The sequence below is a fragment of the Fusarium sambucinum genome, chromosome I (assembly GCF_050947815.1).
Source record: "Fusarium sambucinum isolate potato_lamoka chromosome I, whole genome shotgun sequence".
In the NCBI taxonomy this organism is placed as follows: Eukaryota; Fungi; Ascomycota; class Sordariomycetes; order Hypocreales; family Nectriaceae; genus Fusarium; species Fusarium sambucinum.
The window spans coordinates 9,574,162-9,601,129 of record NC_139294.1 but is presented as its reverse complement, the minus strand read 5'-3'; the positions used below and the strand labels follow the sequence as shown (position 1 = coordinate 9,601,129).

The following is a 26,968-nucleotide window of genomic DNA, read 5'->3' as shown; positions in this document are numbered from 1 at the left end:
AAATTCAATTGTAGGGTATCATGTAATCTCGAGAATAAATGAAATATGTCAAAAATGACCCATGAAAACGCCAAACATCGCCGCGCCCATCATCAAGAAATCATCTCTCCCTCACCATCTCATTATCACAGTGACTCTTTGCGGCTACATCCATCATCAGTGAGAGAAATTTCAGACATGTCGTCGTCTGAATCTTCAAGGCCGTCATCTTCAGAAAACTCGGACTGGTCATCATTCGACCAGGCGAAGCTATCGCCTTCTTCAGAAAGCTCTGACTCATCTTCAACTTCATCAAATACTCCCTCAGTAAGCAACTCCCAGCAACTTGGGTCGGTCATATCAAGGCCCTCAATCCTCTTACGCCACTTCTCTTGAAGGGTTCCGTCGTCGTTATATGGCTTTTGCCTCATCCAGCTTGTCCACATCATAATATTCTTGGATGCAGTTGGAGATCTGATTTTGAACCACTCTTGATGCGAAACATGGCAAGTTGGGCACCCTTTCTCCCGCTTTCGCTGATTTCGTAGCTGGTGGTGCACGAGCTTCTCGACTTTGACGTAGTGCTCAGCGGTGAACTGGCAAATAACTTTGGAGTCGTATCCGCATTGGGCTTTCCAATCCTTCATACGCTTTTCAACATTTCGTGCATATCCAATCTTTATAAAGGGATTGGCATCGCGGTATGTCTCGGGAAGAATGTAAGCATAGATGAACCCGTCTGACTTTTTCTCGGTATCTAACAAGGAGCGTAGAAGGAGTCTCCTTATGCGTTTGTTTATCTCGATGACTGTCCAAGCATCTCCAAAGTCTTCAAACTCATGCTTGAGGGTGGAGACCTTGGGAGATGGTTGCTTGGACGTGGCGGACGCGGAGCTGATTGAAATTTTGGTTGGTGTAGATGGGATCGGTTGAGATGTGTGGTCATTTGTGATTTTCGACATCGATTTCTTGCTCTGGGAAAGAACTTGATGCTTGGCTGCCACTATATCTGTACCTAGAGACTCTGGGCCATCCTCTTTGCAAGTTGTAGGGGGGTCATTTTCGTCTTCCTTCTTGAACGCCACTGTTTCAAGCGGCTTCAAGATTGCCACCCATAATAATATGCGTTGAGATGCTTGGTTTTGGTGGTTTCTCTGGCACATGATCAATGAGGCCATTTCCATAAGTAAAGACTCGGAAGCGCAGAAGCTACCATGATCAACGATCTGATCTAGTAAACGGGTAATCTTCTTGGAGTTGGGTTGGCTAATGGGGCTTCTGCATCGCTCGCCAGTCTTTTTAGGCTGGCCATGGCATCTTAATTTGTCGCCGTCGTCAATATTGAGCAACTCCCGGAGAGCAGATGCAGTAGTTGGCCAAGCTATCTTGGAGGTGGTAGTGACAACGGTAGGAATCATCCTGAGAGCCAAGATATCGATATGTCGTAGATAGAAGAGATAATGAATGGTTTCTATGCCAACCTGATACTAGAGACGTAGTTCAGGACGATATATAGCCAGATGAAGGTATCGTTAAGCGCCAGAAGAGGCAGCGTTGTCTTGGAAGGCCTCCTACATGTCCTTTTTGGAGGCTATGGTCATGAACCGGGTCGTAGGACTTCAGCTGGGTGGAGTCTGTACAGGAAGAGATGGTATGATGTGATATTTATAGAGACGATAAAATGGTTCAACATGGGAGTATATAGGTATTTCCCTCCATCTCTGATAGTCTGATGAATCCATGCTGAATGCCTTCCTTTCCACTTCCTTACGTTCCTGAATATGATTCCGTTGCAGACATGACAGGAACACTTGCGATTCCCTATCCTGCCCACCTATTTAGAGATCAGCAGTCAGCTGAGACTGAGTCAGGACTCGTCTGAACATGGGACGTTGGACTTCTGTTAGTGTGGCATCCCAAGATGTGTTGGTACACCCTGGTCTCAAAACCTCTGCGCCCCTCTTGGTCGCATCATTCGAACCATGAGGGACCTCGAAGCGCTTCTCATATCCAGTCTTAAGTCAGCCTAGAAGATTTACTTGCTACCATTGGCAGATTCACTTACATAGTCTTCAGCAGGTTCGCTAGAGGTGTCACATCATCACAGCCACCTTCGCAGGCCGTCGCGAGCAGTGGATGGATACCTACCTACACTTTAATGGTCTCGCCTTTTCTGAGATATTAAGCAGGGCGCTTTTATTTTTCCTTGAATATCCAATTTAAAACGTTTATGTTTTTTTATTCTTGGATAGGTATGGTAGAGGTTCATCATTTCAGTGTCAACAGCCATAGATGACTTATCTAGGCTACGAGGGAAGACAAGCCAATCAAGCAGGACGAGGCAGCTGATCAACTGTCCTCGGTTGAACAACAAGCCGACTGACGGAATTCATAGAGCTCAATTGGCGTATGTCGCTAACTACATAAGTATCAATCAACTCGTTACTTTCATCACATCTAAACACCGGCTGTTCACTATCATTTGTGTGCTGCCGTAATCGCCTCATCGCCATGTCTTCAGCTGAAAGTCAAATTGCTGCTGCTCAGCGCATGTACACTGAGCGCGCCCATAATTATGAAGATTCATGGCATCCTGACTATAGCAGACGCTTCATGGAACTTGTTCCCATTCATCAAGGCGATCTTGTTCTCGATCTTGCCTGCGGAACTGGTCTAGAGGCTGTCATTGCAGCGGATCGAGTTGGTGATGATGGAATTGTCGTCGGCGTCGACATCACTGATGCAATGCTTGCTGTGGCACGCAATAAACTGAACAACGATGGGCGTTTGGCTCGCCGTGTCAAGCTAGTTCAGCACAATGTCACCGATCTGACCGGCTGTCCGCATGTGACTGAGGGTAACTTCGACCTTGTTATCTGCTCAAGTGCGTTTGTTCTCTTTGACGAGCCCGAAAAGGTTATTGGGCATTGGTATAAATACCTCAAACCTGGTGGAAGGGTCGCCATCGACATTACCCACGAGTATAATCTCCGCGCAGGCCTTCTGCTGGAGACAGTAGCTCGACGTTTGGGCATGTCGTTCCCCGCAAACCGAAGCTGGATCAAGTCAAAAGATTCATTCAGCGATATACTCAAGAATCAAGGTTTCATAACCGAGAAAGCCAAAGAATTGGAGAAGATTGTGGGCCTCGGCTCGACGTACATCAGCGTGGATCAAGCTGATGAGCAGTTTGACTTTGTCGTCAACGGGCCTCTTACCGCCTCTATTGTCACGGATGAATTAAAGTTCAAGGGCAGAGAGTATTTCAAAGAAGAATGGAACAACGCTGCGGTAGATGGCAAGGTTGAGGTTTCTGATACTGTCTACGTTTATATTGCCAGAAAGGCTTGATAGTATTATAGTCCAATATCCGTATACTTGACTCTGCCATGTAGTTCACATCTTAGCCTTGACTTTCCTAATTTTAGCCTCGACAGGTATTCTTGGGTGATCACCAGCAAGCTTCAGTCCAGTAACGCGCTCAAGCTCATCAACGGCCTCGAACGCCCTCCCAAGATTCACCTTGATCGTTCTTAGTCCTTGTTTGCGAGCTTCCTTCAGGTTCTCTCCAATATCATCAAGAAATGCAATTTCATCTGGCTTAACACCAGTGTTCCAGTTTCGATCCTTGCCACGAAGTGACTGTGCATTGGCCTTTGCGAACTCGTCTACTCTGGCAAGGGCAAGCTGATACATGGCCGGATCAGGTTTGCGGATTCCCACATGGGCGGATGAAACGAAAATATCAAATGTTTGTCGTACAGGTTCGTCGAAGAAATGATCGAGATGGAGATTGTGGCCAGGTGGAAATATGACAGTGTTGCTTAAAGCTGCTAGGATGAATTGACCGTTCTCCTTGAGCTTCTTCAGTGCCGGGAACATCCAGGGATCAGGACTGTTGGATACAGTCATCATCTCATTGAATAGCCATTCTGCATCGATAGTGGGGATTGGTGGTGTTTCCTTTGGAAGGCTGGGGTCCTTGTTTTGCTCTCTTTTGTAGAAGGCTTCCCATCTAGTTGGGTCATGAAGGTCTTGACTGAACCCCTTGAAGAAAGATTCGCTCATGGGTATTTCACCCTTCTCCAATCGGTGCCAGAAACCGTTGGGGGCTGTTCGGGATATCGAGTAGTTGACCCATCCTGGAGGAATACCCAGACTCAACTCATAATCCAGGATGGCTTGGAAAGGTGACACGACCTAGGGATGTTAGCGATATCAATACGGTATTTTTCTATCGATTTTCGACATCAACGAGTAACAAAAGCTAATATCGAATGGCACGAGTTGAAGTCGTCGCGAGTCTCTTGAATCACTTACACAAACACCACCAATATCAAATAAAAGAACCTTTGGCTTGCTCTCAGACATTATGGTCGTCTTATTCGGGTTTAAAGAGAGAAGAAATCAAACATGTAAGTAATCAGATTATAGGATTGAGACTGAATATTGTATAAACTAAACCATTCAACAACTCTCAAGATGTCCTCGAAATATACATCCAAGACGACTCCACCGAGGCCTGGGCCATTAGATGAGCCTCGGTAGATCCCCATTTGACTCTGGGGTGAGATAAGATAAACCGTGACCACGTGATTCGATTGTCCCTCGTCCCCAACCCAGGTGCAGATGCTCAAAAAGGTGAAAACATGAGCTAGACCCTTTTGGGCGATTAGGGCTATATGAATCCCCCACCAAAGCCAGACTTTTACGGATTATTCCTCTCGCATCAACTCGTTAACTTCAACACCCAAGTCGTCGTTGAGCCAATACCGTCAAGATGGTAAGTTGAGGCCTATCGAAGGGGAGTTTCCTTGCAAAGGAGCTTCCTTGATGTTTTCCATTCTACGGCAGAAATGCCAATTGCTCTTGGAAGAGTCAACGCAAGATGCTTCGGAAGAAGAGCAAATCTGAAGCGCAAATTGCTGACTCGGGGATTTTGACAGCCTTTCCACAAGTTGGTCAAGAACAGCGCGTACTACAGGTGAGTTTTTACTGTTTTCCCGCTTTGGTTATCTTGAGAAGGAATGCTAACAATTTTTCAGTCGCTACCAGACTAAGTACAAGCGCCGCCAGCAGGGCAAGACCGATTACTACGCCCGAAAGCGCCTTATCACCCAGGCCAAGAACAAGTACAACGCCCCTAAGTACCGCCTGGTCGTCCGCTTCACCAACAAGGACATCATCTGCCAGATCGTCACCTCTGAGATCACTGGCGACAAGGTCTTCGTCTCTGCCTACGCTCACGAGCTCAAGGCTTACGGTATCGAGCACGGTCTCACCAACTGGGCCGCTGCTTACGCTACCGGTCTCCTCGTCGCCCGCCGTGCCCTCAAGAAGCTCGGCCTCGATGAGGACTTTGCTGGTGTTGAGGAGGCTGATGGTGAGTACAAGCTCACTGAGGCCGCCGAGACCGACGATGGTGAGCGCCGCCCCTTCAAGGTCTTCCTTGATGTCGGTCTGAAGCGAACCTCCACCGGTGCCCGTGTCTTCGGTGCCATGAAGGGTGCCTCTGACGGTGGTATCCTCGTCCCCCACTCCGAGAAGCGTTTCCCTGGCTACGATATGGAGACCAAGGAGCTCGACGCCGATACCCTCCGAAACTACATCTTCGGTGGCCACGTCGCTGAGTACATGGAGACCCTCGCCGATGACGATGAGGAGCGTTTCCGCAGTCAGTTCCAGAAGTACGTCGACGACGACGTTGAGGCTGAGGGTCTTGAGGACCTTTACACCGAGGCCCACGCTGCCATCCGTGAGGACCCCTACAAGAAGGCCGAGAGCGACGCTCCCAAGAAGACCAAGGAGGAGTGGAAGGAGATCTCCAAGAAGTACAGGAGCAAGAAGCTCACCAAGGAGGAGAAGGAGAAGCGTGTCCAGGAGCGCATCCAGGAGATCATGCAGCAGGATTAAAAAGTTGCTTTATCTCATTGGGTCACGGGCATTTGAGGATTGTTAACCTTTGCATTGGGTTTGGAGTTCCGAGGAAAGGCAAGGTCTATGAAAAGGACCATATGAATGAATTAACAAAAAGATACCTTCCAGCCAAATTCCATAGTTCTGGTGAAACGGGCATCTCATTATTTCTTGCTATTTGTGCGCGTGTACGTGAAAACAAAAAATTTACTCTATCTGGTTGCACTGAGTGAATAGCATCATGTGTGAGACCACGTGATCTCGTATCATCTGCATTTGCCCTGGCGATTAGTATAGGGTAGGTTCTCCAGAACTAAACTCTCACGTCAAATGTCATGGTCTGGACAAGCAATACAATACTCCGATACTATTGACCGGTTCTGAGACTTTGCTACCAATAACAATAGCAAGTTTTGCAAAGAATGAACCAAGAAAGTACCTTGTAATCGTGGAAACGGTTGAAAGCCGATTTTTGAGGCTTGTGTGGCGGCAAGCCTACTGGTGCATAAGGTTTGTTCCGGATTACCCATCAATCTACTAATGTACAGGGCATTTCAGCTAATGTATCTAGTGTTGGAGGAACTCGATCGCGGGAACCGTTTTAACTGTTCACCGTGATTGGACTTGAAAATCCGGTAGCCCGGATATCAGACATTCCTTTCTTCGGAAAATGGTGATACTGTGGACATGGTATAATGGAGTAAGTAGGACCACGAGCCTGACAAGAGCCAAGATGGAAAGAAAAAACAGCGGGCTGATGGGTATTTCGAGAAAAACCATAGCTAGTCGATTTCGCGGAACCTAGAATTTTAGTAGTGTTCGGTCACCTCGCCTCACCGGACAATGTGTTGAGCCCGCGGCCGAGGACCCAGTCAGTTATTATGATGCGGCTGGTGATGATTTCGGACAAAATCAGGTGGCGCGTGCCAAAAGAGAAAGGGGACCCGACGTAACGTTATTGAACCGTCCAGCTAGCTGTCTCTCCGAGTCGGATGGACCCGGTGGGTATTTTGAGCGAGAGCGAATGATGCAATCGAGTAAAATGAAGATCGGATACATCCTACGAGATGGACCCTGCTTTGAAGGCTTGATGAACCGAAGAAAAAAAAGACCCACGTTTGCTAACAATAATACTATGTAAGGGTTCTTATTATATGTCTCGGCGCCGACCAGGGGTTAATCTCGGCATCGATGGATACTCTGTTGTGCTTGTGCTGTCCCCTAAAAAATTGTTGTGCGATGACATCGTCTGCCAAGAATGATATCAATCAGGGCCCTCTTTTTTAATATATAGATTTACAGTGATTGACTTTGGTAGTTTTAGACTTCTTTCTCGAGAACAAAGCGCATCATTGTACAGTCGAGTAACGTATCTGTCAGTTTGTAATAGGGTTATGACGTAACGTCGTTTGTTTGTGCTTTGCTCATCATGGACTGAGCCGAGGGGGTTTGCATCATCGGAGGTTGCACCGACTTAGTACCTATTGTTGATCTCTAGTTTGTGCGGTGCATAGGTATGGAACCTGATCACTGCTGATACTGTACATGTATTAATCTCTAGAGTAAAGAGAATAGGGGAAACTTCATGAACCGGGTTCATTCATTCATTCTCGCTTGCGCATATTTGCGTATTCTGTTTTAATACAATGTCCTGTCCCGTTTCTGCACTGACGTTCATTTTGATGGCTCAACTTCCGTGCCCGGGTTCCAGGGCGGGCGGGCCCCGATAAAACCGGGGGTACTAGACAAGCTCCAGTCGGTTCGGTACATGATCAAGTACAGTTACATGATGCATGGGACATATCCGACCGGCTACGCGACGGGCGGCTGTTTCTTCCCCTCAGATCCCAAAAGCCTCTTTTATCCGTTTGGTAGGTATTACAGACATATACAAACTCGTCTCGTCTCGTCATTGCATCACGAATTAGACCCGAGATTCGCCTCGAGAAACGAAGTACTGCTTGCACTATATAATTGTATGCATGTGTAACAACCAAGATCTTTGTCGGACCCTTAATTCGACACTGACTTTATTTGTCAAGGATGACAGCCCTTGATCAGCAGGCATGGAAGGTTTGGCCTTTTAGTTTTTGGTCAGCAGCATAGTACAGTAATTACCTATTACTTGCCTTCCAGTTGGTCGGTCACTCTCGCCTCCTAATCAATCACATTTGCACCAAATAGTTGAAATCGTTAACGCCCTCCTGTAGGATTTCTGTATCATGATGTGGTCGATTGTGCCTTTACTCGACCGCTCGTGACAAACCGCTACCCCGCTATTGGATATTGCAGTAAATATGTTATGATTGTCCCAATCCACTAACTAAGTGATCCATTCTATCCTCCCAATTCCACATCTTTACTGTACCTCGTCCTTTTTCATCTCCCATCGTCATTGTTCCATACAAGGCCGAGACCACTCGCGCATAGTCCAGATCAAGCCCGCTCCAAGTACCTGTACTTTAAAATCCGTTCTCGGTATTGCGCATATTTGACTACCAGGTACCTTAACCTTGTCTAGCTCTCTATCTTATTGCCGACTATACCTCATCCAGCCCACCAAGCTCGTCTCCAGGATTCGCTAGCCATCCACATCCCAACACCACCTCACTAATCATTATCTTTCTGGCCGTTTCTCTCCTCTTTCTTTACTCACTTCCTCCTCCTCCTCTGACCGACTACAACACTGTTTAATCTGTATACAATAATATTATCGTTTTCAACGTTATATCGCTCGAGTCTCTACCTGCCGTTGCGGCTCCCCGCCCAGTATGGAGCAGGTTCATGGTGTTGATGTCAGCTGGATGACCCATGGTGCTTCCAAAGGTATGTTCCCTAATCGCCACTCGCGCTCAATCGCTTCACCATGAGATGCACACCGCGCCCATTGTTTTGATGCGGTAGACCAAGATCCAGAACTAATACAGCATACAGATAAAATAACTAGAAATTCGCCTCCGACCAAAACTCCCTCAGCAGCTCTTCCACGACAGATCCCAGGCGCAAACTCGAGACCGAAGCCACCGGCTTCAGATAATGCTTCCATAGACTCAAACACCTCACACAACGGCCAGGCCACGACGACAAACGGTTCAAACGGTTCTACCGCTCCTAAACGGGTATCGCGCTCGAATTCTATAGACAAACAAACTCCTCCTGGCACTTCACCTCACCGTCGCAATTCGTGGTTCTCCAATATATCAGCCAAATTCTCTTCCTCCGGCACACCGCCAGCCGCCGGTCCTCCTTCGCCAGCTCCCATACCAGAATCATCGCCAGCGCCATCGCAAGATCCCCTCCCACCAAAACTGACACATACGAAAAATGCCGTTCTACCGCATGCCGCGAAGCCAGAGGGTGATGGTCCTTACATACCTGCCCCACCCAAGAGTGGTCAACCCGGCTTCTTGGGCATGTTCCGCCGGCTCTCGTCTTCCAACGGTGGTGCCCTTACGCAAAGCGGAAAGCTCGGACATGGCCTTGTCGACAGGGTGGTTTTGAATGTTGATCAGAACCGTGAAAGATGTCCTATACAAGAGCTATCTTGTGCAAAATTAAGAAGAGTTGCGTTCTGTGTAGATGTTGAGATTGCGCCACAACCCAGATACGCCGAAGGCGACTCGCAATTGCCAAAAACAACTGATAAGACGCAGAAAAAGAAGTTGGCCGAGAAGGGCGAGGGCGAGGCGCTCAAGAACCCAAAGGCTGTTGAAGAACAGAAAGAAACCAACGGAGAAGTAAAGAAGACAGGCGAGACGTTACCTCAGAAACCCCAAAAGGAAGGGACCCAGGCTCCTCAGCAGACTGAAGACACGACAAACAGCAACGTGACTCCCCTCCCAGAGAAAAAGGAAGAGAATACTAAGAAGAAAGATAAAAAGAAGAAGAGCGAGGAAGAACGCAAGGCTAGAAAGGAGAAGAAACGAAAACTTGCAGAAGCAAACGGATCTATCCCTATGGAAATTCATTACGATAGTAGCGATGATTCGGATACGGCGGGAACGCCCCCCAATACCACCAAGGCTCCTAATGCTACTCAGACTGCCAAGACTCAGACAGCACCTACAACGAACCCTGTCAGAGTATACCGCAGATGTTGTCAGCTGCGCGAAACGCCGATTCTCAAGAAGATCACCGAGCAACTTACTGATACAAACAACTATACAGCCTCGACTGGCACAGTCAACAAGCTTGATCTCACTGATTACTGGCTGCAACTGCCTGATCTAGTCACCTTGGGCGACTATCTGGCAATTGTTCCTGTCAGGGAGGTACTGCTAGAAAACAGTGGCTTGGGCGATGAGGGTTTGCGAGTTATTCTGGCCGGTCTCCTCGCGGCCAGGCGACCTGCCCTAAGACGACGGAAACCCAAGCATGACGAAGAAGAAGAAGAGCAAGGAGGAGTGGTGGAGCGTCTAGTCTTGAAAAACAACAAGATTGGCCCCGATGGATGGAAGTATCTTTCGCTTTTCATCTATTTGTGCCGGTCACTCAAATTCCTCGACCTCTCCCAAATCCAGTTCCCGCGTCAGCCCCAAACTCCACCGAATGGATCACCCAACAGCGGAGTGCAAGTACCTCGAAGTATATCGAACATATTTTCTAAGGCTTTGGGCGAGCGTCTTGGAGGATCAACACTCGAGTTGATTAACCTTGGCCAAGCAGGCTTGACAATGGCGCAACTCGGTTCGGTTGTCGATGGTCTAATACAATGCGGTGTAAAACGACTTGGCTTGTCACACAACGAAATAGATGCAGATGGTATGAAACACGTCGTCAGGTTTCTCAGCGAGGGCCATTGCGAGGGTCTAGACTTGGGTGGCAATGACCTCAGCCAACATACTGAAGCTCTGGCCACAGCAATCGAAAACGACACAACTTTGTGGGGTCTGGGTATGGCTGGCTGCAACTTGACACCTTCGGCGCTTTGCAAGATCTTACCTGTGATGGTCAAGCTACCCAACCTGCGGTTTTTTGACCTGTCGCAAAACCCAGCCTTATTCCAGTCAACCCCCAGTGCCGTTGGTCTGCTAAGGAGGTATGCACTCGATTTACTTTATCAACACTGTTGACGCATATATACTGACTACACCTAGATATCTACCCAAAATGAAGGTCTTGAAGCGTATGCATCTGGAAGATGCTGCGATGACACCAGAACAAGCGATTGCAATTGTGGAAGTGCTCCCCGAAGTGCAAACGCTAGCACACATCAACATCACCAACAATGCCGAGATTGTCAAGCTTGCTGATGCGAGAACGGAAGAAGCGCAGGAGGAAGCTTGCGCCCTTTACGCCTCTCTGCTTGCTGCAGCCCGAGTGTCTAAGAGTCTCATCTGTGTGGATGTTGAAGTACCCAGTGAACATTCAGGTGAGATTGTCAAAGCCATGGCCAAGCAAGTTGTTGCCTATTGCTTGCGTAACATGGAGCGACTTCCCGATGCCGACGCTGGCGCAGTCATGGCGTCGACACTTGCGGAGAACAATCTTGAGGCTGGTGATAGTAAGCTCCCACTCTATCCTGATGTCCTCGCACATCTTGTCGGACATGATGTGCTTGACCAGGACGAAAGCGACGACGACAACAGCTCGGCGCCCGATGAAGATTATGTCATTGGAGGCACTGGCGTGGTCAAAGCACTTGCTTGCTGCTTGAAGAACCGGGGCGATGAGTCAAGGAGACAGTCCGGCGAGTTCATCCGTGACATCGAGAACGGTGCAACGAGCCCAGCAGCGACACCATCAGCGAACCTGTCAACAGGAGGAAAGGCCAAGGACATGTCGAAACACTTGTTGATGGGTGCCCGCAAGATTCGATTACGCCTCCAGCCAGCACTGATCAAGGCGAGGGCTCATTCTGACGATGAGCACAATCTGCGTAGGCTGATCTTTTTGGACGACACTCTGCAAGGTATCATCAAACGGTTCGAGGATGAGTATCCAGATACACGCGAGGATGCGACACCTCCGAGACGTCCACGCGCTGGGACCAAGGGCATCGAGGAACTACCTACAACCCTACCTCTGGATGATTCTGCAACGGCTCTATCAGACAACGAAGACGAGGGCGAAATCCATGCAGGCAAGCCACTCTCAAGATCAAATTCTATGGCCAAGATTCTGGTCGAGGAAGAAGGCCGAATTCTTCGTGCTGGTCACCGGTTCCGTGCTGGTTTCTTCAAGCAGGAGCAGATCGATCTACTCAGCACAATTGACGACATTGGTTCCGATCCTATGCACGTGGGAATGCTAACCGAGATGGCCGAGGATATTGGTGGGGAGCTGTTGGAACTCGTCAAGACGAAGGGTGCTGTTAGGGCCTTCAAAGAAGACAGAGACGTTGCACTTAAGTGCATGGCCGAAAGTGACCCAGAGCATTGGGAGCGATTTGTCGATGCTCAGAACAAGTCCCGTGCCAACATTAGCATTCCACCAGCAGCAAAGCAGGGGGAGGCGGCGGACGAGAGTGCAATTGCCGATTAGAGTAGTATCACTGTTGGGACGGTTGTGTAGCAGAAGCTTGTTTGGTGGTTGCATGGCAATGATTTGCTGGCCATTGAAGGCATACACGCATGTTTGAGGTGGACAGAAGGACATAACTTGCGCATGGACGCCTGCGCACTCGTTGATTCCCATTTCTCTTTTTCTGTTTTTTGCTTTGAGCGGGGAGTTATGAATACTACGTACAATCTCTTCCAGGAGAGAACTGGTTATAACTTGTTACAAATTTTGCGTGGATGAGACGATGAGCTGGTAAACCTTTGAACAGTAGTAAGCATCTCTGACAACATGTGGACGTTGCTTTTAGATAAGGGGCATTGGTTGATTGGGTAGCTCGATAACTGTCCAGTGAGGTTTCTCGCGAAGTATTAATCTCGTACATCTGGACCACAAAGCTTGTTAATTTGATTGTTCATCGACATTCGAATTTCCTTTGGACCTATGTAACCTAAGGAGTGGATAGGAAAGGTAGTACTCCGTGGGCAGTGCTAGCTGGGTATGGGTTATACGGCATTGCCGGGATGAGTACAGTACGACATAGGGGAGCATGGGGATAGGATGATGCAAGTCATTGGATGCTTCCAGAGATGTGATCCTAGTGATTATGAGCTGAAGTTGAGATGAGATGAGATTCTGTTGTTTGTTTCTTTCTCCCTGATTAGACCTTGAGAAAAGAAGAAAGTGAAAAAGAACAACGTCTTCCCAGTTGGTCTATTTGATCCAAAATCATGATGTTTGGTTGGTCCGTGATTTGTGGCCCTTAATCTGACCTGCAACACGCGCGATCCCGTACTGATGTGACTCTGAAACACGAGCTATGCCTTATTGGGTAACATGGGAGGCTCGGCGACTTCTCTCTAAGCCCGGGTCTCCGTAAGGCAGGAAGCGGAAGCGAAGCCTCTTTCCCTATGACATGACTTCACCTTGATTAATTAATCTTTAGTCTCTGTGCACGTTTCTTTCCTTTTGGACGTTTCACAGCTAGTCTATCTATCGAGTCTTTTCATTCGACAGAGGAGATATGAAATCCACCTTTTATTCCCGTCTCGGACGCACCGTCTGATTTCAATGCTTCTTTTCTGGGTCGGGAGACGGGGAAGCTGAGGCTGAAAAGGAAGGAAGGATTGAGAGTCATGGCGATGATGCGCTCTCAACTCAGGCCCAACATGTGAGCCTCGCCAGATGCGGCGCTTATTCCAGAAACTTCACATTTCCTCACTGTTGGGGTTTTGCCCAGGGCTGTCATCGTCATTGAGCTGTTTGATCTGCATCTTAATACAGGAGTTATATACCGTCTAATACGAAGATGGTTGCTGAGCTGGCAATGCGAGGACAGCAAACCACCCGAACCTGAACCCGATCGATTCTATTCTCTCCCCGAACATTTATTGATTGTACCTCTCAAGACCTTGTGCTGATCAATACTCGTGCAATTCCTCGCCTGGTCTGTGTCGAAGCTACGAAACGACCTAGAGCGTACACGTTTAAGTGTGGATTCATGGTTGATACTCAAATCCATCTCCCACGCTCCTGATTCTATTTACGACTCTGGGCAGTCTAGCTCTAACAAGAGCAAGGACTTTCTTCTGTAATATAAGCTGATGTCGAAACAGAAGCACGTCCCCCATCAGCGGATTTCCCGCAGCCATCCCGCCGAGTTGATTGGCTTTAGCTTGTCCGTTTAATTCATGCAAATGCTTGCAAAGCATGTACAGGGATCACTGGGGAGACGGGAGATCCTTGCCCATGAGCCAGGATCCCTCGACATCTGGTGACGAGAATCCGGGTTGTCCTCTCTTATCTCTTTGGTCCACGACTTACTTCTCATGCTTGCATTTCCCCCCTCTTCTTCACGGTCTTTCCTTTCACCTTGTGCAGCCTGTTGACTGGCTTTGGCGATTCGCTTCTTACACTCATTTACGTTTAACGTTTAGTCTGTCGTTTCCTTCTCATCTTTTACTTTCTCGAGGCGAGCTGCGCTCATCACTGTAGCCATTTTCACTCTTTTTGACTATTACTCACTCAATCTTGAATGTTCTCAGTGACCGACGCATCTTATACACTTTGACCATCATTAACCAACGAGTGTTGCATTCGATCTGCCTTGATCCGCGTCCTGGATCAACTTTGCCACATTGTGTGACAGCCCTTTGAACAAATCATACATCATATTCTGTCATCTCATAAGCCATGAGTCCAATAGAAGGACCTCCGTCGACTCGGTCGACTCTCCCGTGGGTTTGGGCCAAACCAGGCTCGGTTATGAATTTCGAAAGGTAAACTAAGCAACGGCAGCCATGTCTATTCACGGCAGTGAACTAATTCGATATAGTATCTCGGAAGAGCCTGGCTCGTCGACAAACACACGACCCCCGACCAGCCGGACTCGAGGCTTCACTTCTTCTTCAGGACGACAAACCGTCAAATGGCCCTTTCACAGTTTCAGCAATTCCCGATCTTCCATCCCCAACTACGCTCGTCGCCCTTCCAACTCAAGATCTATTCCGCAAAGCTCAGGGTCACTTCCTCGCCGTGCTGCCGGCAGCATCAGCCGTTCTGTATCCAGCTTCCTCGGCAGCGACATTATCCCCGATTATGTGATCAACTTCATGCGGGGCGAGACACCTGAGAGTCTCGCTCAAAGGCACCGTATTCCAGACAGCCCTGAGCCGGGCCAGTTTCATCGTACCCAGCCTTCTCAGCTCGATTTCTCGCCAGACAACTCGAGACCATGTACTCCAAAGGCCGAACATGAGAAGATGCTCGTTGATGAGCGACCAGTGCGGACTAGGTCTCTTATGACAGGATGGAGAGCTGGAGTTGCTATGAACATGTTTCTAGCCTTTCTCGTTCTTTTGGCCTCTGTAACTTGCCTCGCCCTCGCCTCTGCTAAGGGACATATGGCCACCTGGGAATCGACATTGATGCAAGACAACTCGACCACAGTTGAGGGTATCTCTCGGGGAATTATGGCAGGTGTCAACATTCTCGCCATTGTCCTTATTGCTGGAGCCAACTACGTAGTTCAAATTCTCAACAGCCCGACCCGTGCTGAATTGGACAACGCCCACCAGGACTTTGAGTGGCTCGACATCGGAATTCCTTCATTGCGAAACCTGTCACTCATTTCGTCGACCAGGGCTACGTTATCCGGAATCATGATGGCGTTCGCCCTCGTCTCTCAAGTAATGTAAGCAAGGAACCATATGCAGGCCAACCCGAAAATCATTGCTGACAACTTTTAGATATAATGCCGTAATTATCACAACCGAACAGTCCGACAAGTCCAACTCATCACTCAATGTCAACGGGCCTCTACTTGCTGCTATCACACTCGTTAATCTTGTTCTCATCTTCACGTACGCTATCGCTATCGCTCTGGCTCTTACTCGACAATCTTTCAATCCGCTGGTCACGCTCGGCGATGCTCTTACCTCATTCCTTGCGGACCCCGACTATAGCACCCAGGATTCATGCCTCATTACCAAGGAAGAGGTTAAGAAGGGATTGTGGGGTGACCGGGAGGGCAAATACTGGTATTCACAGTCTAGCTGCTGGTACAACATACCTTCTCCCAGCCGATGGGCTGTTTGGACCTTGACATGGATCACGCCTGTAGGCCTGACGGCGGCTGCTCTGGCCCTCGGAGCCATGGAAGACCCAAAGAAGGCGTTTTCGACGTTTGGCAAGGCGACAGTGGTATATGAGCTACCCACAGGAATGTCGCGGCCTGGCTTAGCTATAGTTGCTGCACTGCCTCATCTTCTTTTGGGTCTTCTTTACCTCTCAAGCAACGCGCTGCTGACATTGTTCTACCTATCTCATGAGTTCTCGCAGTTCTCATCAGACCTTTTGTCTTTCCGCGTATCTTCCGGTGAACCTCTGGGTGCACAGACAACTTCCCTATACCTTACCCTGCCTCGACCTGTATCTTGGATGCTCTTCTTCCTGATTACAGCCATGGCTTTTCTTCTAAGCCAGGGTGTCCTGCTCGTGTCTGTAGACGGCAGTGAAGGCTCGACTACAGGCATTGGATTCAGCTCGCTGCCACTGCTCATACTCCTTGTGCTGCTAGTGGTATTGGCATCCGGAGTTGTCGCCCTATCTCTCCGAAAGGTGGATCCCCGGGGTACCGTAGAGAGCGGAGCGCCGGCCGGTAACCCACTCGCCTTGGTGGGCGGAACATGCTCGGCAGTCTTGAGCGCACGATGCCATCGCGTGCCGAGAGAGAGCGGTGTTGAAACGCTCGAGGTTCGATGGGGTGTGGTGCGAGAAGGCGTGGGAATGAATGCAGGACATGCAACGTTTTCTGGACGTCCTGTGGGAGATATCATGGTCGGAAGATCTTACGCATGAGTTAATTTGATTTGGGTGTTGGATTATACGGTTGCTAATGTCTACATGGATGATATACCTGGCGTCTGTTTATTGGGAAAGGTTTAATGAGAAAAGTTTAGGTAGTAAAGTATTGAAATGCTTGACACTCTTTGTTACTGTAACTTTACCTTTTTTGTGTCGGTGTGATTGATTGCAGCTTTGCCCAAGAAGGTCGTAGCCCATGCAGAGCGCCAGAATGTCCCAACAGAAATGAGAAATGTTGATAGTCAGGGATCTCGTGATATAAAATGATTAGTCCCTAGAACAGAAACAGACGATCGCCGACCTAGATAATCAAAGATGGGTCATGGGCCCATCAAGATGAACAACGAAGACGAAACGAATCATTTAGAGGTTGACTTGGAAGCGATGAGGAAAAACGGTGTACGATGGTGTCAGCAACAGACGATTCGAGCCAACCCCCCCACATGCCTAATCTAGTCTTGCGAATGATGAATTATTGGTAATGGTTGACTGAAGTAGCACATTACCAATCCTTGCTTATAGCCAAGAAACATCAAGGAAGAAAGTTCTTCAGATTCATCTCGACTTTGACAAGAAACAAAAACTCTTTGTTCTCGGCCTTGCTGGATCAAAGTCTAGAAGCTGGAAGAAAAGGGTTCGGTTACGAAGACAGGGATAATTTCGTAGATATAAGCCACAGCTAATTCTTCTCCCATGCGTTGGTCATACGATTCAGTGCCACATCAGCCCAAAGGTCGGGCGTTTCTTACAATTAGGTGATTCATGATTGGTCAGGCAGCACATTTCCTTCCCATTCGGGATCTCCTGCCTGCCCTAGTTCACTTCGGTTCGGAAAAGCATTTGAGTTGGCGGGTAGGAGCGTCTGTACAGTCCCTCCCACGTATGTCCACTAAAGTCCAAGGTTAGGCAGGTACCTGCGGAGCTCCCTTTTGTTGGAGAGTCCCCACAAGGGTACTTGCGGTAGAGTTGGAGCATTGCAGACAAGGCAGGTTTAATCCAGGTACCAATGAATAAGTCAAAGCAGAAAGGACCTCCTTTCAAAGTGAACCAACCTCATTTGTACTTAAACACAAGCCCTTCTCCTTTGGCTAACCTTCCCTTCCCTTTTCTTTTCTTTTCTTTTCTTTTCTTTGTCTTCGACTTTGACTTTACACAATCCAACAAATACCATCTTATCCCCTTCACTCACCACTTGCTCACCTACAAACCACACTCACACTCAAGTCTTCGCATTCAGACTTGCAATACCGTCAAAATGACTTACACAATGACTGCCCATCTCTGCAAGCAGCTCTACGCTTCATGGCGCCAGGCCCGACAACCTTCTCCCGAACTGGCCCTCCCAAACCAGACTCCCTCATCTTTGATGCGCCCTGCCTCTCGATCTCCTTCACCTCCCGCCCAACGCTCTGAGCGACGTCCATCGAACGCTTCAGACTCGGACTGGGCCCCAAACAGACGTCACTAGACAACAAAGACTCGCGAATAATTGTTTTCTTACTCACGACTTACGAGATGAGTCGACTCATTGCATTTGGGACACGGTCACGGCATCTGGCGCATATAACTTGTTTACACCTGACGGAGTTATCCCTTTACAACATAAATGGTCTACGACTTTCTGAAAGACGCCGCCACCTACTTTCTGACGACGTTTTCCAATAACGAAATTTCTCACCCTGCAAAACCCCAACAAACAAACCACCCAAAGACTGTCCTCAGATGAGATGCAGCAAAAACAGCCCAGAAAGGGTGGGTCCCATTCGTGACCTTCCGGAACCACAAAGTGTCAATCACGGCATTTCGTGCTAGAATGATACAATGCAGGCACATGTACGTAGTACTTACGTAGTACTGCACGACTTGGACCTTTGGTCAATGAAAGACGAAAGTCTTACCTGGTATGCGTTTTTCTCATTTCCTTTAGGTCCTTGGGCATTGAGGCCTCCGGCTACAGACGGGCAAGGGCGAGGCTTTGTTCAGAAGCAAATGTTATTTTTCCTTTTGTTTGTCATCTTAATTGTTCAGTGGTTGAAATACACAACCTCCTTTCTCTTACATAGATACCCGAAATGAAATCCATACGTTGAACCTCATCCTACTTTATCGAATCTACCGTGCTAAGCACCGTCAATCCCATTCTTCGACCCCTGGCAACGCATGACTCAAAATGGAAAACAGTGGCATGACCATCTGCCCACATCACATGTCCCCTGCAGTCGGGGCCCGCCGCTAGCTGCCTTACTTTGCGGGGTGATGACATGGAGACAACTGTGGCTGTAAATCTTACAACAAGACCAAGGACTGATTTGGAAGACATGAGTTCTTATTTCTCTTCTTGAGAAGGTCAGTATAGCTCAAGAGAATTTGAAGCCCCTTCGAAATTCTCATTTTGAAAACTCTTCTTAGGTCCTATTGAGTCTTCTTTCAACTCAGTCAACACATGATTGACATTCTATGAGACAGCGGATTAGCGCTGTATATACATACACATACCACTTTGCAGAACTCACTCGAACCTGAGGACATGGCCAACAATAAAAAGCTTAATGATTCCCCCAGGCGCAGCATTCAAGTCTACCCCAGACTTCAGCCCTGAGTTGCATGTCAAGTAGGAAAGCAAAAATGTTACTTTTCCTCGGATCGGATCGGCTTTCCAAACTCGTATCGTACGTACCATATCTACATAGCCTCTTCCGAACCGAACTATTGAAGCTTATACTACACCTTAGCCATGTCAGCCAGCCAACTCAACTTCCATGCTTTGCCCAGAGTCTATTAATAGCGCTGACGTATCTAAACTCCAGCCAACTCACAGTCTTAAAGTCATGGGAATCACAAGAATGGACGTTGCAACCAGTATCATGATGAATTGCTCACTACAGATTTACCAGATATAAACAAAACCATTGTTATGTGTTACTGTCCAGTTGCTTCCGATGTCGCTTTTTCGTTTCCGTCGATTCGTTTCTCATCAGTCCAAGTTAAAATCCTAGGTCCCTTCCAGTCTCGGTCATGCTGTCTTAGTCCAATGACGGTGAATATGCTTCCCTTTGCCCTCGCACAATCCCTCCACGGCCAATTCAATGGCCATGTCTACACGTCTGCGAAGGCTGTTTATCCATCTTCTACATGCCCTCCGTAATGTTGAATATACTATCCGCCGTTTCCACCTCCAACGCCATCTATGCCCCTTGCATCGCTCCCGTTTGCTGGGCCGGCATCTCTACATCGCCGACGCAGCCATAGTGTCGATGGTTGGCTTGGCCAATCGTGACGCCTGTTCTTCCTCTCCGCTGCCGTCTGGTGAATCTTGCAGCGCCACGTTGCCTTGGATACGTCGCTTGGCAGTTCTCTTCTCGGCTTCCGTGATGTTCTCTGCGTTCTTTCGCATGTCGGGAGTCCACTGTGGCTCACTAGGCGTGTGGCCAACAGACATGCCTACTCGGACCTGTTTGATGCGTTAACCACTGACTACTTCACCTTATGCTATGTTCGTGACTTACTAGAGTTTCAAGTGCATCGTTACCATTATCGACAAGATCATCATCAAAGACCATTCTTCCAGGCTCAAACAGCAGCAAAATGGTGCTGCCGCCAAACTTGAAGTATCCAAGCTCCTCTGCACGTTGAACCTTGTCGCCCTCGTTGCGAGTGATAACAGTGCTGCCCACCATCATAGCACCCACGCAGATGACCATGACACGGCCGTGGCACTCGCTGTCAATGGGCACAAGAACTCTCACGTTCTCTCCATACACATCGAGAGCTGATCGAATGGCCATAGGATTAACTGTGTAATACTCACCCTCGATCGTCTTAGGCTTGCCCATGACACCATCAACGGGGATATGGAAGCGATGGTAGTCCTGTGGAGCCAGTCGGAAGATACCCAGCGCTCCACCTTCAAATCGAGATACATCTTCGGGATAGGCGTCTCCTAGGAGTCTCTTCACGTTGAACTCACGACCCTTGACCCAAATCTTAGTAGCGATTGAGATGGAGTTAAAGACAACACTGCGGCAATCGGCTGGTGATACGATGATACGGGGGTTGTGAGGTGCTGAGCAAGGACGAGCATCGGGTTTCAGAGCACGGTAGAAGAATTCGTTAAAGTTGTTGAACTCTTCTAGTGGCAGCAGAACCTCCGACATATCAAGGCCATGGAAAGCGATGAACTTCTCAATCTCATCTTTGGACGCAGGGTCATCAAACTTCTTGCCCTGCTTAACGCTGAGGTTTTTAAGCAGCTTTCGAACTGGCGATAATGTTAGCGTTCGTTCCGAAGTTGCCTTTCGACGTTTAGCATTCTACACTTACTTCGCTTGTTCTCCATATCTCGAGATTTGAGACCCTTGTAGAGAAGACGGATTCCTAATCTGACATAGACACTCATCTTTTCCTCGTTAATCTGTCCTGTGAGACGGTCTTGGACAAGGATATTGGCCGAGTTTGCACCCAGCTTGTATCCACCGTAAGAAATCTTGGTGATGACCTTGGAATACCACTTGCGCTGGGCCTGGCTGGCGGTTACGAATCCACCTACCAGGACACTGTTAACCTGTCTCCAATCCTGGCTCGCGCAAGTCGCGATATGAGTGATGATGTCAGCATCCTTGCGCTTGTTGAGTCGTGGTTGATGGCAGATGGGGCATTCCCGGATCTCGATGACATGTTCCTCACCACGGTCATCACCGCTGTCAGATTTGTCGAGAGGATCACCCTCTTCATCTGCAGGTGTCTTCAACGTGGGGACGTTGGAGGCTGGTGTTTGGGTTCCTGATGTTGTACTCAGGTCTAAAACGCTAGGATTCTCTGAGCCGCCATTGTTGTTATTGTTGCCTGAACGAGACACATGAAGGAGGTTCTTCATGTCCGGTACAAGATGCTTCAATTTGTCTGCCGCAGTGGCTGAAGGTCGTCTCCGGCCCTCCAACTGGTCTTCCAAACAAATGACAGCTTCGTCCATAGTGAGCTCCCAATTCTCCTCATTGTCAGCATCCCGGTGGGGGAATCTCGAAAAGAAGGTGTCGATGGTATTCTCAGTAAGTGTGGAGCCCAAAGCCTCAAGCATTGTCGTGAGTTCAATTCTGCTGATTCGGCCGCTTTCATCGGCATCATATTGCCGAAGCATGGCCCTCCAGAATTGTTGTCGCAGAGCATCGTATGGCATGTACTTGGCACGAAGGTACAGAATAGGGTTGTGCTTCTTCTCCCACTTTTCAAGATCCTTCAGTTTGAGGGGTACTGTGTATTCGTGAAAGTCGCCATCCCCGCCATCCTGACCGATCAAGTCCGGATCAGCGCCTGTGTTGGCAAGGGCATCCGATGGCGCCAGCATGTTAGGGCTGGGAGTGGACGTGGGCGCTGGGGCCGGAGCTGCGGTTGTTGTGCTGCCACTAGATGCATGCTTGCTCAGTGGTGGGCGGATCATCTTGCTGATGCTTGAGGAAGAGTTGGAGCGCGACATGGCGAGCTTCTTGAATCGTGATCGAGAAGGAAGGGCTTCAGCCTGCGCAGGCACCTTGAGGTCGTATAGTCCAGTTTCAGGGTTGGCTTTGGGGGATCTCTCAAGCAGTTCATGTAGGGGTAAATTGCAAGAAGCAATAAAGTCGTTTCCGGAGTACTTGTCATGGTCGATGACGGTGAAAGAGAACGAGTACTTCTGCTCATGGCTCTGAATTTGGAACAACATCTTCTCATTAAAGACAGGGTTGAGGTTGTGACGAATGCGGCGAGTGCGATAGGTCTTCTTGCCGAGTGATGCAACAACAAATGGATCCATGTCGAAGCTTGTGCGTGTGAGATTGGATTCGGGAGGCAGGTCTGTAATCTTGACTACTTCAAGGTAGATGACGCCGACCGTGTCGAAACCGTTGCTGGCAAATGCGTAAGGATTGTTACGCCTCCTCTTCTTTAGCCCTCGGATTCTAAGTCGGCGCTTTCGCTTGGTGGGATCTTGGTCTTGGTCGTCTCCCGATTCTGACTCGCTCGAATCAGAATCATCCTCATCAAATTCGTCGTCACTGGGACTGTCTTGGGCATTGGCGGCGGACTGGGGAGCCGCACCGGGGCCCAGGTTAGGCGTCATTGAGGGCGTGACGTTGCGAGAACCAGCGGGAGCAGTGCCCACGAGGGCTTGAAACTTTTCAAGGATCTCCTGTTGCGTAGCTGATGGGTTTGCCGAGTCGAAGAGAGAGAACTGCAGCTGGACCTCTCCAGAGACAACACTCGTCTTTTTACCGGGACGCTTGCTCTTGAGGCGATACCAGGTCGGCTCTTGCTCCACCTTGCCGTTGTTGAATATCTCTTCGAGAGCGAGATCGAATTCGCCCATGTAGTCTTTTCCGAATCGATCCTTGTCCCAGCAAATAACACTTAGGAGAAGATTTTGGACGGAAGTGAGAGGGATTTCTTCGGAAACGTTCCATTCTGGGTTGAGTGTTTTGGGAACATCGTTGGTTACGATTCGAGATTCGCCGGAGGAAACAATGATATACTAAAGAAGCTAATGTCAGCATTTTGTGAAGCACTTCGCGAAGACGACATTGAAAGAGGAGTGCTCACAGGATCTGACGTGCCGCTGCGATCTTTGGCCGCAAGGTCTTTTCCCTGGTGGAAAGTTAGTAATTATTCACGATTTGAGTTTTGTTCTGGAAGTCAGCTCTGTGTCCTGGTCAATGCATGACGGTAACCTCGACTGGCAACGGAGCGATGATGCAATAAAGCCAAACAAGGACCAAGATATGGGTTGGGTTTCGCGTGTTGCGGCGGCGGCGACATGGCATAAGCACAGTTACATACTCTTATAATCCAAACTCTCAAAGCCAGACCATTTCCAGCATCCCTGGAAGGGCTCGTGCTGTCATTCTTTGATCTCATGGGGGGACTTTTGCTGCGATTTTTTTTCGTGTTTCCGTTGCTGACGGAGATTGTTGCGGAGGAGGAAGAAGAAGATCGAGAAGAGGATTTGAGTCTTGATGGGATGATGCGCACCATGACGGCAAAAAAGGCCTTGGCTAGGCCTGCAGCGTACAGTTGTGGATAGACAGCTGGAGCTCCCCCGTCGGGTTACAGGTAATAGATCGATCGACAGCGGGGTTACTGCGCTGGTGGTCCTGAAAGCAACCCCCGTCGGACTTGCAGGTGAGTGGGTGTGGTGTCTCAGGCTCGGCCTCAGCTCAGGCTGATTTCCTTTCCAGGTGATGACGTTCACCAAATGCCCTGTAATCTGTTGCGTTGCAGAAAATATCGTTCCTCCAAGGCGGTACCCAGAATCGAGTGATGGGATTGGTGGGAAGTGACGTAGCAATCAATGCCAGGCCAGGCACAGATTATAAATAAATACCCAGGCACCTAATATCTGCGAGTCCAGTTAAAGTTTCTATCTTGGGAAGTATGCAAAAGAATATTCCCTCAGTAATAAACTCAGACCCAAAGTTATTGTCGCTTGAGTTTGTGTTGGCTCAAACTGGGCTTATTGTTCGCGTCGTCTTATTCGTTCCGGAAAAAGCGTAATCCAGCTCTAGATTCGCATGGATGAAACTCCTTTTTCGGCCCCTTTTCCAATGCGGCTGTATAAGTGGCCGTGTCGTACTCGTGGTCCCTCGGTTGAATAATAAAATGCGATGTGCACTCTCGCTCGTGCTTTTGTTTCCCTTTGCTTCCCGATGATAGATTGTTGCCCGTATCGAACAGTATACCAAATTGGTTTGTTCCTTTGACGAGTGACGAAAAGCCAAGCCACGGCCAAGCCTCGTTATCGATATCAGCGCGCGTGGGTGGGACAAGGAACGCGCAAAGTTCCTTGAAGGAGCTGACACAAGTCGTCGTTAAAAGTGTAATGGTCGATCGTTCAGGTAGTCAAATATGAGGGAGGTATTGACTAAGAAGGTATCGGTAGTGGTGAGATCGAGCTCGTTCGCAAGAGGAAAAGAGTATAAAAATGTAGTAACAGAATTGGGATTCAAATTAAATCCAACTCGGTTATAGGCGAGACGAGACGAGACAAGAGGTTGAATTAAACAAAAATGGGGGGCCTAGAGACTCAGGAGTAACCATGATACTAATTTGAGCAACAGGCTATGGAGTAAACAAATGGGTTAATCTCGTCTTTATGTCTCGCATAATAATGATAATAACATCTGGTAAGGTCAAGGGAGAGAAAAAAGAAGCAGGACGGAACGGCAAGAGCAAAAAGGAAACCGCCCTTGTTTTATTTACGAGTATAAGACGAGGTAGTAAGTAACAACATTTATTATTAGGTACCTACCTAGGTAGGTAGGGAGAGATACAATGATCTTACTCCCAATCCCGGGCATGGCTCTTGTTCCTTCTTGCTTCTTCCTTCGCCTTGGCCTCTACCTCTCTCTGCCTATACATACTTCAGCCCAACACAGGCGAGACCAGACCCAGACCAGACTAACTTAGAGCCCGTGAATAGCTTGTTGGGGCGTATCTTCCCGTGCCGATTTGGCCGTGACTGACTAGGGGACTGACTGTCACTGGACACGTATTCTGGACTATGGATCCGTGCGTCTACCGAGACAGCTATACCTAACTGGACAAGCCGTAAAGCCGTTCCAGCAGGTGCTGTACCTTTCATTCTTTCTTTGTCTTCTTATTCAGAAGAAGGAGAAAATACCTCTCGTGTTTTTTACTTTTATTTAGCCTGGCCGAATGGAATTGAATTCGCTTCTTCCGTTCTTGTTTAGCCTCATAGCACGTTAGACCGACTATCAAGTATTTGTTGGCTTCCAGTCTAGTCACTTTTTGCCCAGCACCTCGCCCTAGGGCTACATATATGCCTCGTCTTGAAGTTCATCGTATTACACTGGACTCAAGTCCGTTCCCCTCTATTGTGTCCCCTCCACAACAGGCAACTCCTTCTGGCCCTTGACTTCTTGGCCCTGTGCTTTTGGCCCCCATGGTGCCGATTGTCCGGGAACCTGCCAGATCGGAAGTCTTGGTATGTACAATCTGTTTATCTAGGACTATCTGACGAGAGGCATCCAGTGTGTTGAAATCGTCGATTCAGACTGAGGTTTATTGGGGCGAGTGTGAAAGAGTACGAGAGTAACAAAAGGAACTTTAGCTCTTGTACTGTACAAGTACAGTACTTCTGACTCTCAAGTAAGACTAGGTAAGCCAACGATGGAAGAAGCATGATTTTCCATCACCGTTCCAACACGGGCATGCGACAAGGACATGGTGGTTGGTGTCTATATTAGTTAGTAGACCGATGGCTAATTTTCTGTTGTTTTTCTGTCACCGCTTCTTCTTTTGGCTATATCATGATGCCTTTTGCATGTGATCAAAACTACATCCTTATGAACCCTGCAATACGCTCACTCACTTGAACACACTAACTCTCTTCTGTACGAAGCTCTACTCTACTTTAACCTTCGCAATTGACACGTATATCCATTCTCCAAGTCGAATCAGTCTTTCAACCGGCATTCTGCTTGCTGTATCAACAAGAGTATGACAGCTCATTTCGACGTCACTGGAATGCGCCCAAAAATAATCTTCATTTAAGACTGATCGTCTTGACCCTTGTCTCTGTTTTTTTCTTCGTCCTCTGGCCCTGTCTTGAGCTGAGACGAAGCCAGAAGCCACAAGCCACTTAACTTTAGCTCTCTTGCCATCCCCTATTTCCCCATCCAAGCTCTTCTTTCCAGAGGAGCTGATATGGCCTGGTCTGATCTCTAGCCAAAACGAACAGAAACAATAATAGATAGATATTCGTCTCCAGTTGGATTCGCATTAAACACCAGAGACTTCCGAAACCACATTAGCAAGATATTGTTACTAGGTTAATAGTTCAATTTGATATTAGCAATTTCATGTCTCATCTTGTCTTTCTCTGAGACATTCAACAGTTTTATTTTACATCTATGCAAGATCTTATCAAAATATGGGTATAATAAGTAACATACCTAAACAACAACCAATGCATTCGTGTATACAACGCTTTACGATGCTATGCTACCAATAGACTAATGTCTGCAACCGAGGCAAAATACAGTCCTCCGGAATCAACACCTTACTCCATGACATGTACGTCCGCTCTGTTTTCCCTATTGTTTTGACCGCCCAACTCCAGTCGCTATGCGGTCTCTATCACGTCAATGTTGCAATGCAATGCAATGCGATGCGCCCAGCCCAGCCAAATTCGGCCGCAAACAATACCCCATCTTCGCAAGCCAGC

The 26,968-nt window shown here is 48.3% G+C and overlaps 8 protein-coding genes across 8 annotated transcripts; 5 read left to right on the top strand and 3 right to left on the bottom strand.

Annotated features, from left to right (window-relative positions):
• Positions 1 to 125: 125 nt before the first annotated feature.
• Positions 126 to 1,397, bottom strand: FSST1_005840 (meiotically up-regulated gene 113-domain-containing protein; the record flags this gene model as incomplete). The annotated part of the gene is made up of 1 exon (XM_083232154.1): positions 126 to 1,397. The coding sequence occupies one exon, from the start codon at positions 1,395 to 1,397 to the stop codon at positions 126 to 128; it is 1,272 nt and encodes a 423-aa protein (XP_083089270.1).
• Positions 1,398 to 2,490: 1,093 nt separating this feature from the next.
• Positions 2,491 to 3,330, top strand: FSST1_005839 (S-adenosyl-L-methionine-dependent methyltransferase; the record flags this gene model as incomplete). The annotated part of the gene is made up of 1 exon (XM_083232153.1): positions 2,491 to 3,330. The coding sequence occupies one exon, from the start codon at positions 2,491 to 2,493 to the stop codon at positions 3,328 to 3,330; it is 840 nt and encodes a 279-aa protein (XP_083089269.1).
• Positions 3,331 to 3,375: 45 nt separating this feature from the next.
• On the bottom strand, positions 3,376 to 4,350 carry FSST1_005838 (HAD-like domain-containing protein; the record flags this gene model as incomplete). Its single annotated transcript, XM_083232152.1, has 2 exons — positions 3,376 to 4,179; positions 4,300 to 4,350. 2 exons carry the CDS (start codon positions 4,348 to 4,350, stop codon positions 3,376 to 3,378), a joined length of 855 nt encoding a protein of 284 aa, XP_083089268.1.
• Positions 4,351 to 4,661: 311 nt separating this feature from the next.
• FSST1_005837 (60S ribosomal protein uL18) lies at positions 4,662 to 5,892 on the top strand (the record flags this gene model as incomplete). The annotated part of the gene is made up of 2 exons (XM_083232151.1): positions 4,662 to 4,762; positions 5,025 to 5,892. 2 exons carry the CDS (start codon positions 4,662 to 4,664, stop codon positions 5,890 to 5,892), a joined length of 969 nt encoding a protein of 322 aa, XP_083089267.1.
• Positions 5,893 to 8,666: 2,774 nt separating this feature from the next.
• Positions 8,667 to 12,378, top strand: FSST1_005836 (protein phosphatase regulator GIP3; the record flags this gene model as incomplete). Its single annotated transcript, XM_083232150.1, has 3 exons — positions 8,667 to 8,721; positions 8,830 to 10,933; positions 10,992 to 12,378. The coding sequence occupies 3 exons, from the start codon at positions 8,667 to 8,669 to the stop codon at positions 12,376 to 12,378; spliced, it is 3,546 nt and encodes a 1,181-aa protein (XP_083089266.1).
• Positions 12,379 to 14,586: 2,208 nt separating this feature from the next.
• FSST1_005835 (uncharacterized protein) lies at positions 14,587 to 16,752 on the top strand (the record flags this gene model as incomplete). Its single annotated transcript, XM_083232149.1, has 3 exons — positions 14,587 to 14,672; positions 14,729 to 15,586; positions 15,642 to 16,752. 3 exons carry the CDS (start codon positions 14,587 to 14,589, stop codon positions 16,750 to 16,752), a joined length of 2,055 nt encoding a protein of 684 aa, XP_083089265.1.
• Positions 16,753 to 18,013: 1,261 nt separating this feature from the next.
• Positions 18,014 to 18,226, top strand: FSST1_005834 (uncharacterized protein; the record flags this gene model as incomplete). Its single annotated transcript, XM_083232148.1, has 1 exon — positions 18,014 to 18,226. The coding sequence occupies one exon, from the start codon at positions 18,014 to 18,016 to the stop codon at positions 18,224 to 18,226; it is 213 nt and encodes a 70-aa protein (XP_083089264.1).
• Positions 18,227 to 19,984: 1,758 nt separating this feature from the next.
• FSST1_005833 (phosphatidylserine decarboxylase-domain-containing protein) lies at positions 19,985 to 23,757 on the bottom strand (the record flags this gene model as incomplete). Its single annotated transcript, XM_083232147.1, has 5 exons — positions 19,985 to 20,209; positions 20,265 to 21,016; positions 21,079 to 23,257; positions 23,326 to 23,370; positions 23,563 to 23,757. 5 exons carry the CDS (start codon positions 23,755 to 23,757, stop codon positions 19,985 to 19,987), a joined length of 3,396 nt encoding a protein of 1,131 aa, XP_083089263.1.
• Between the last annotated feature and the right edge of the window lie 3,211 nt (positions 23,758 to 26,968).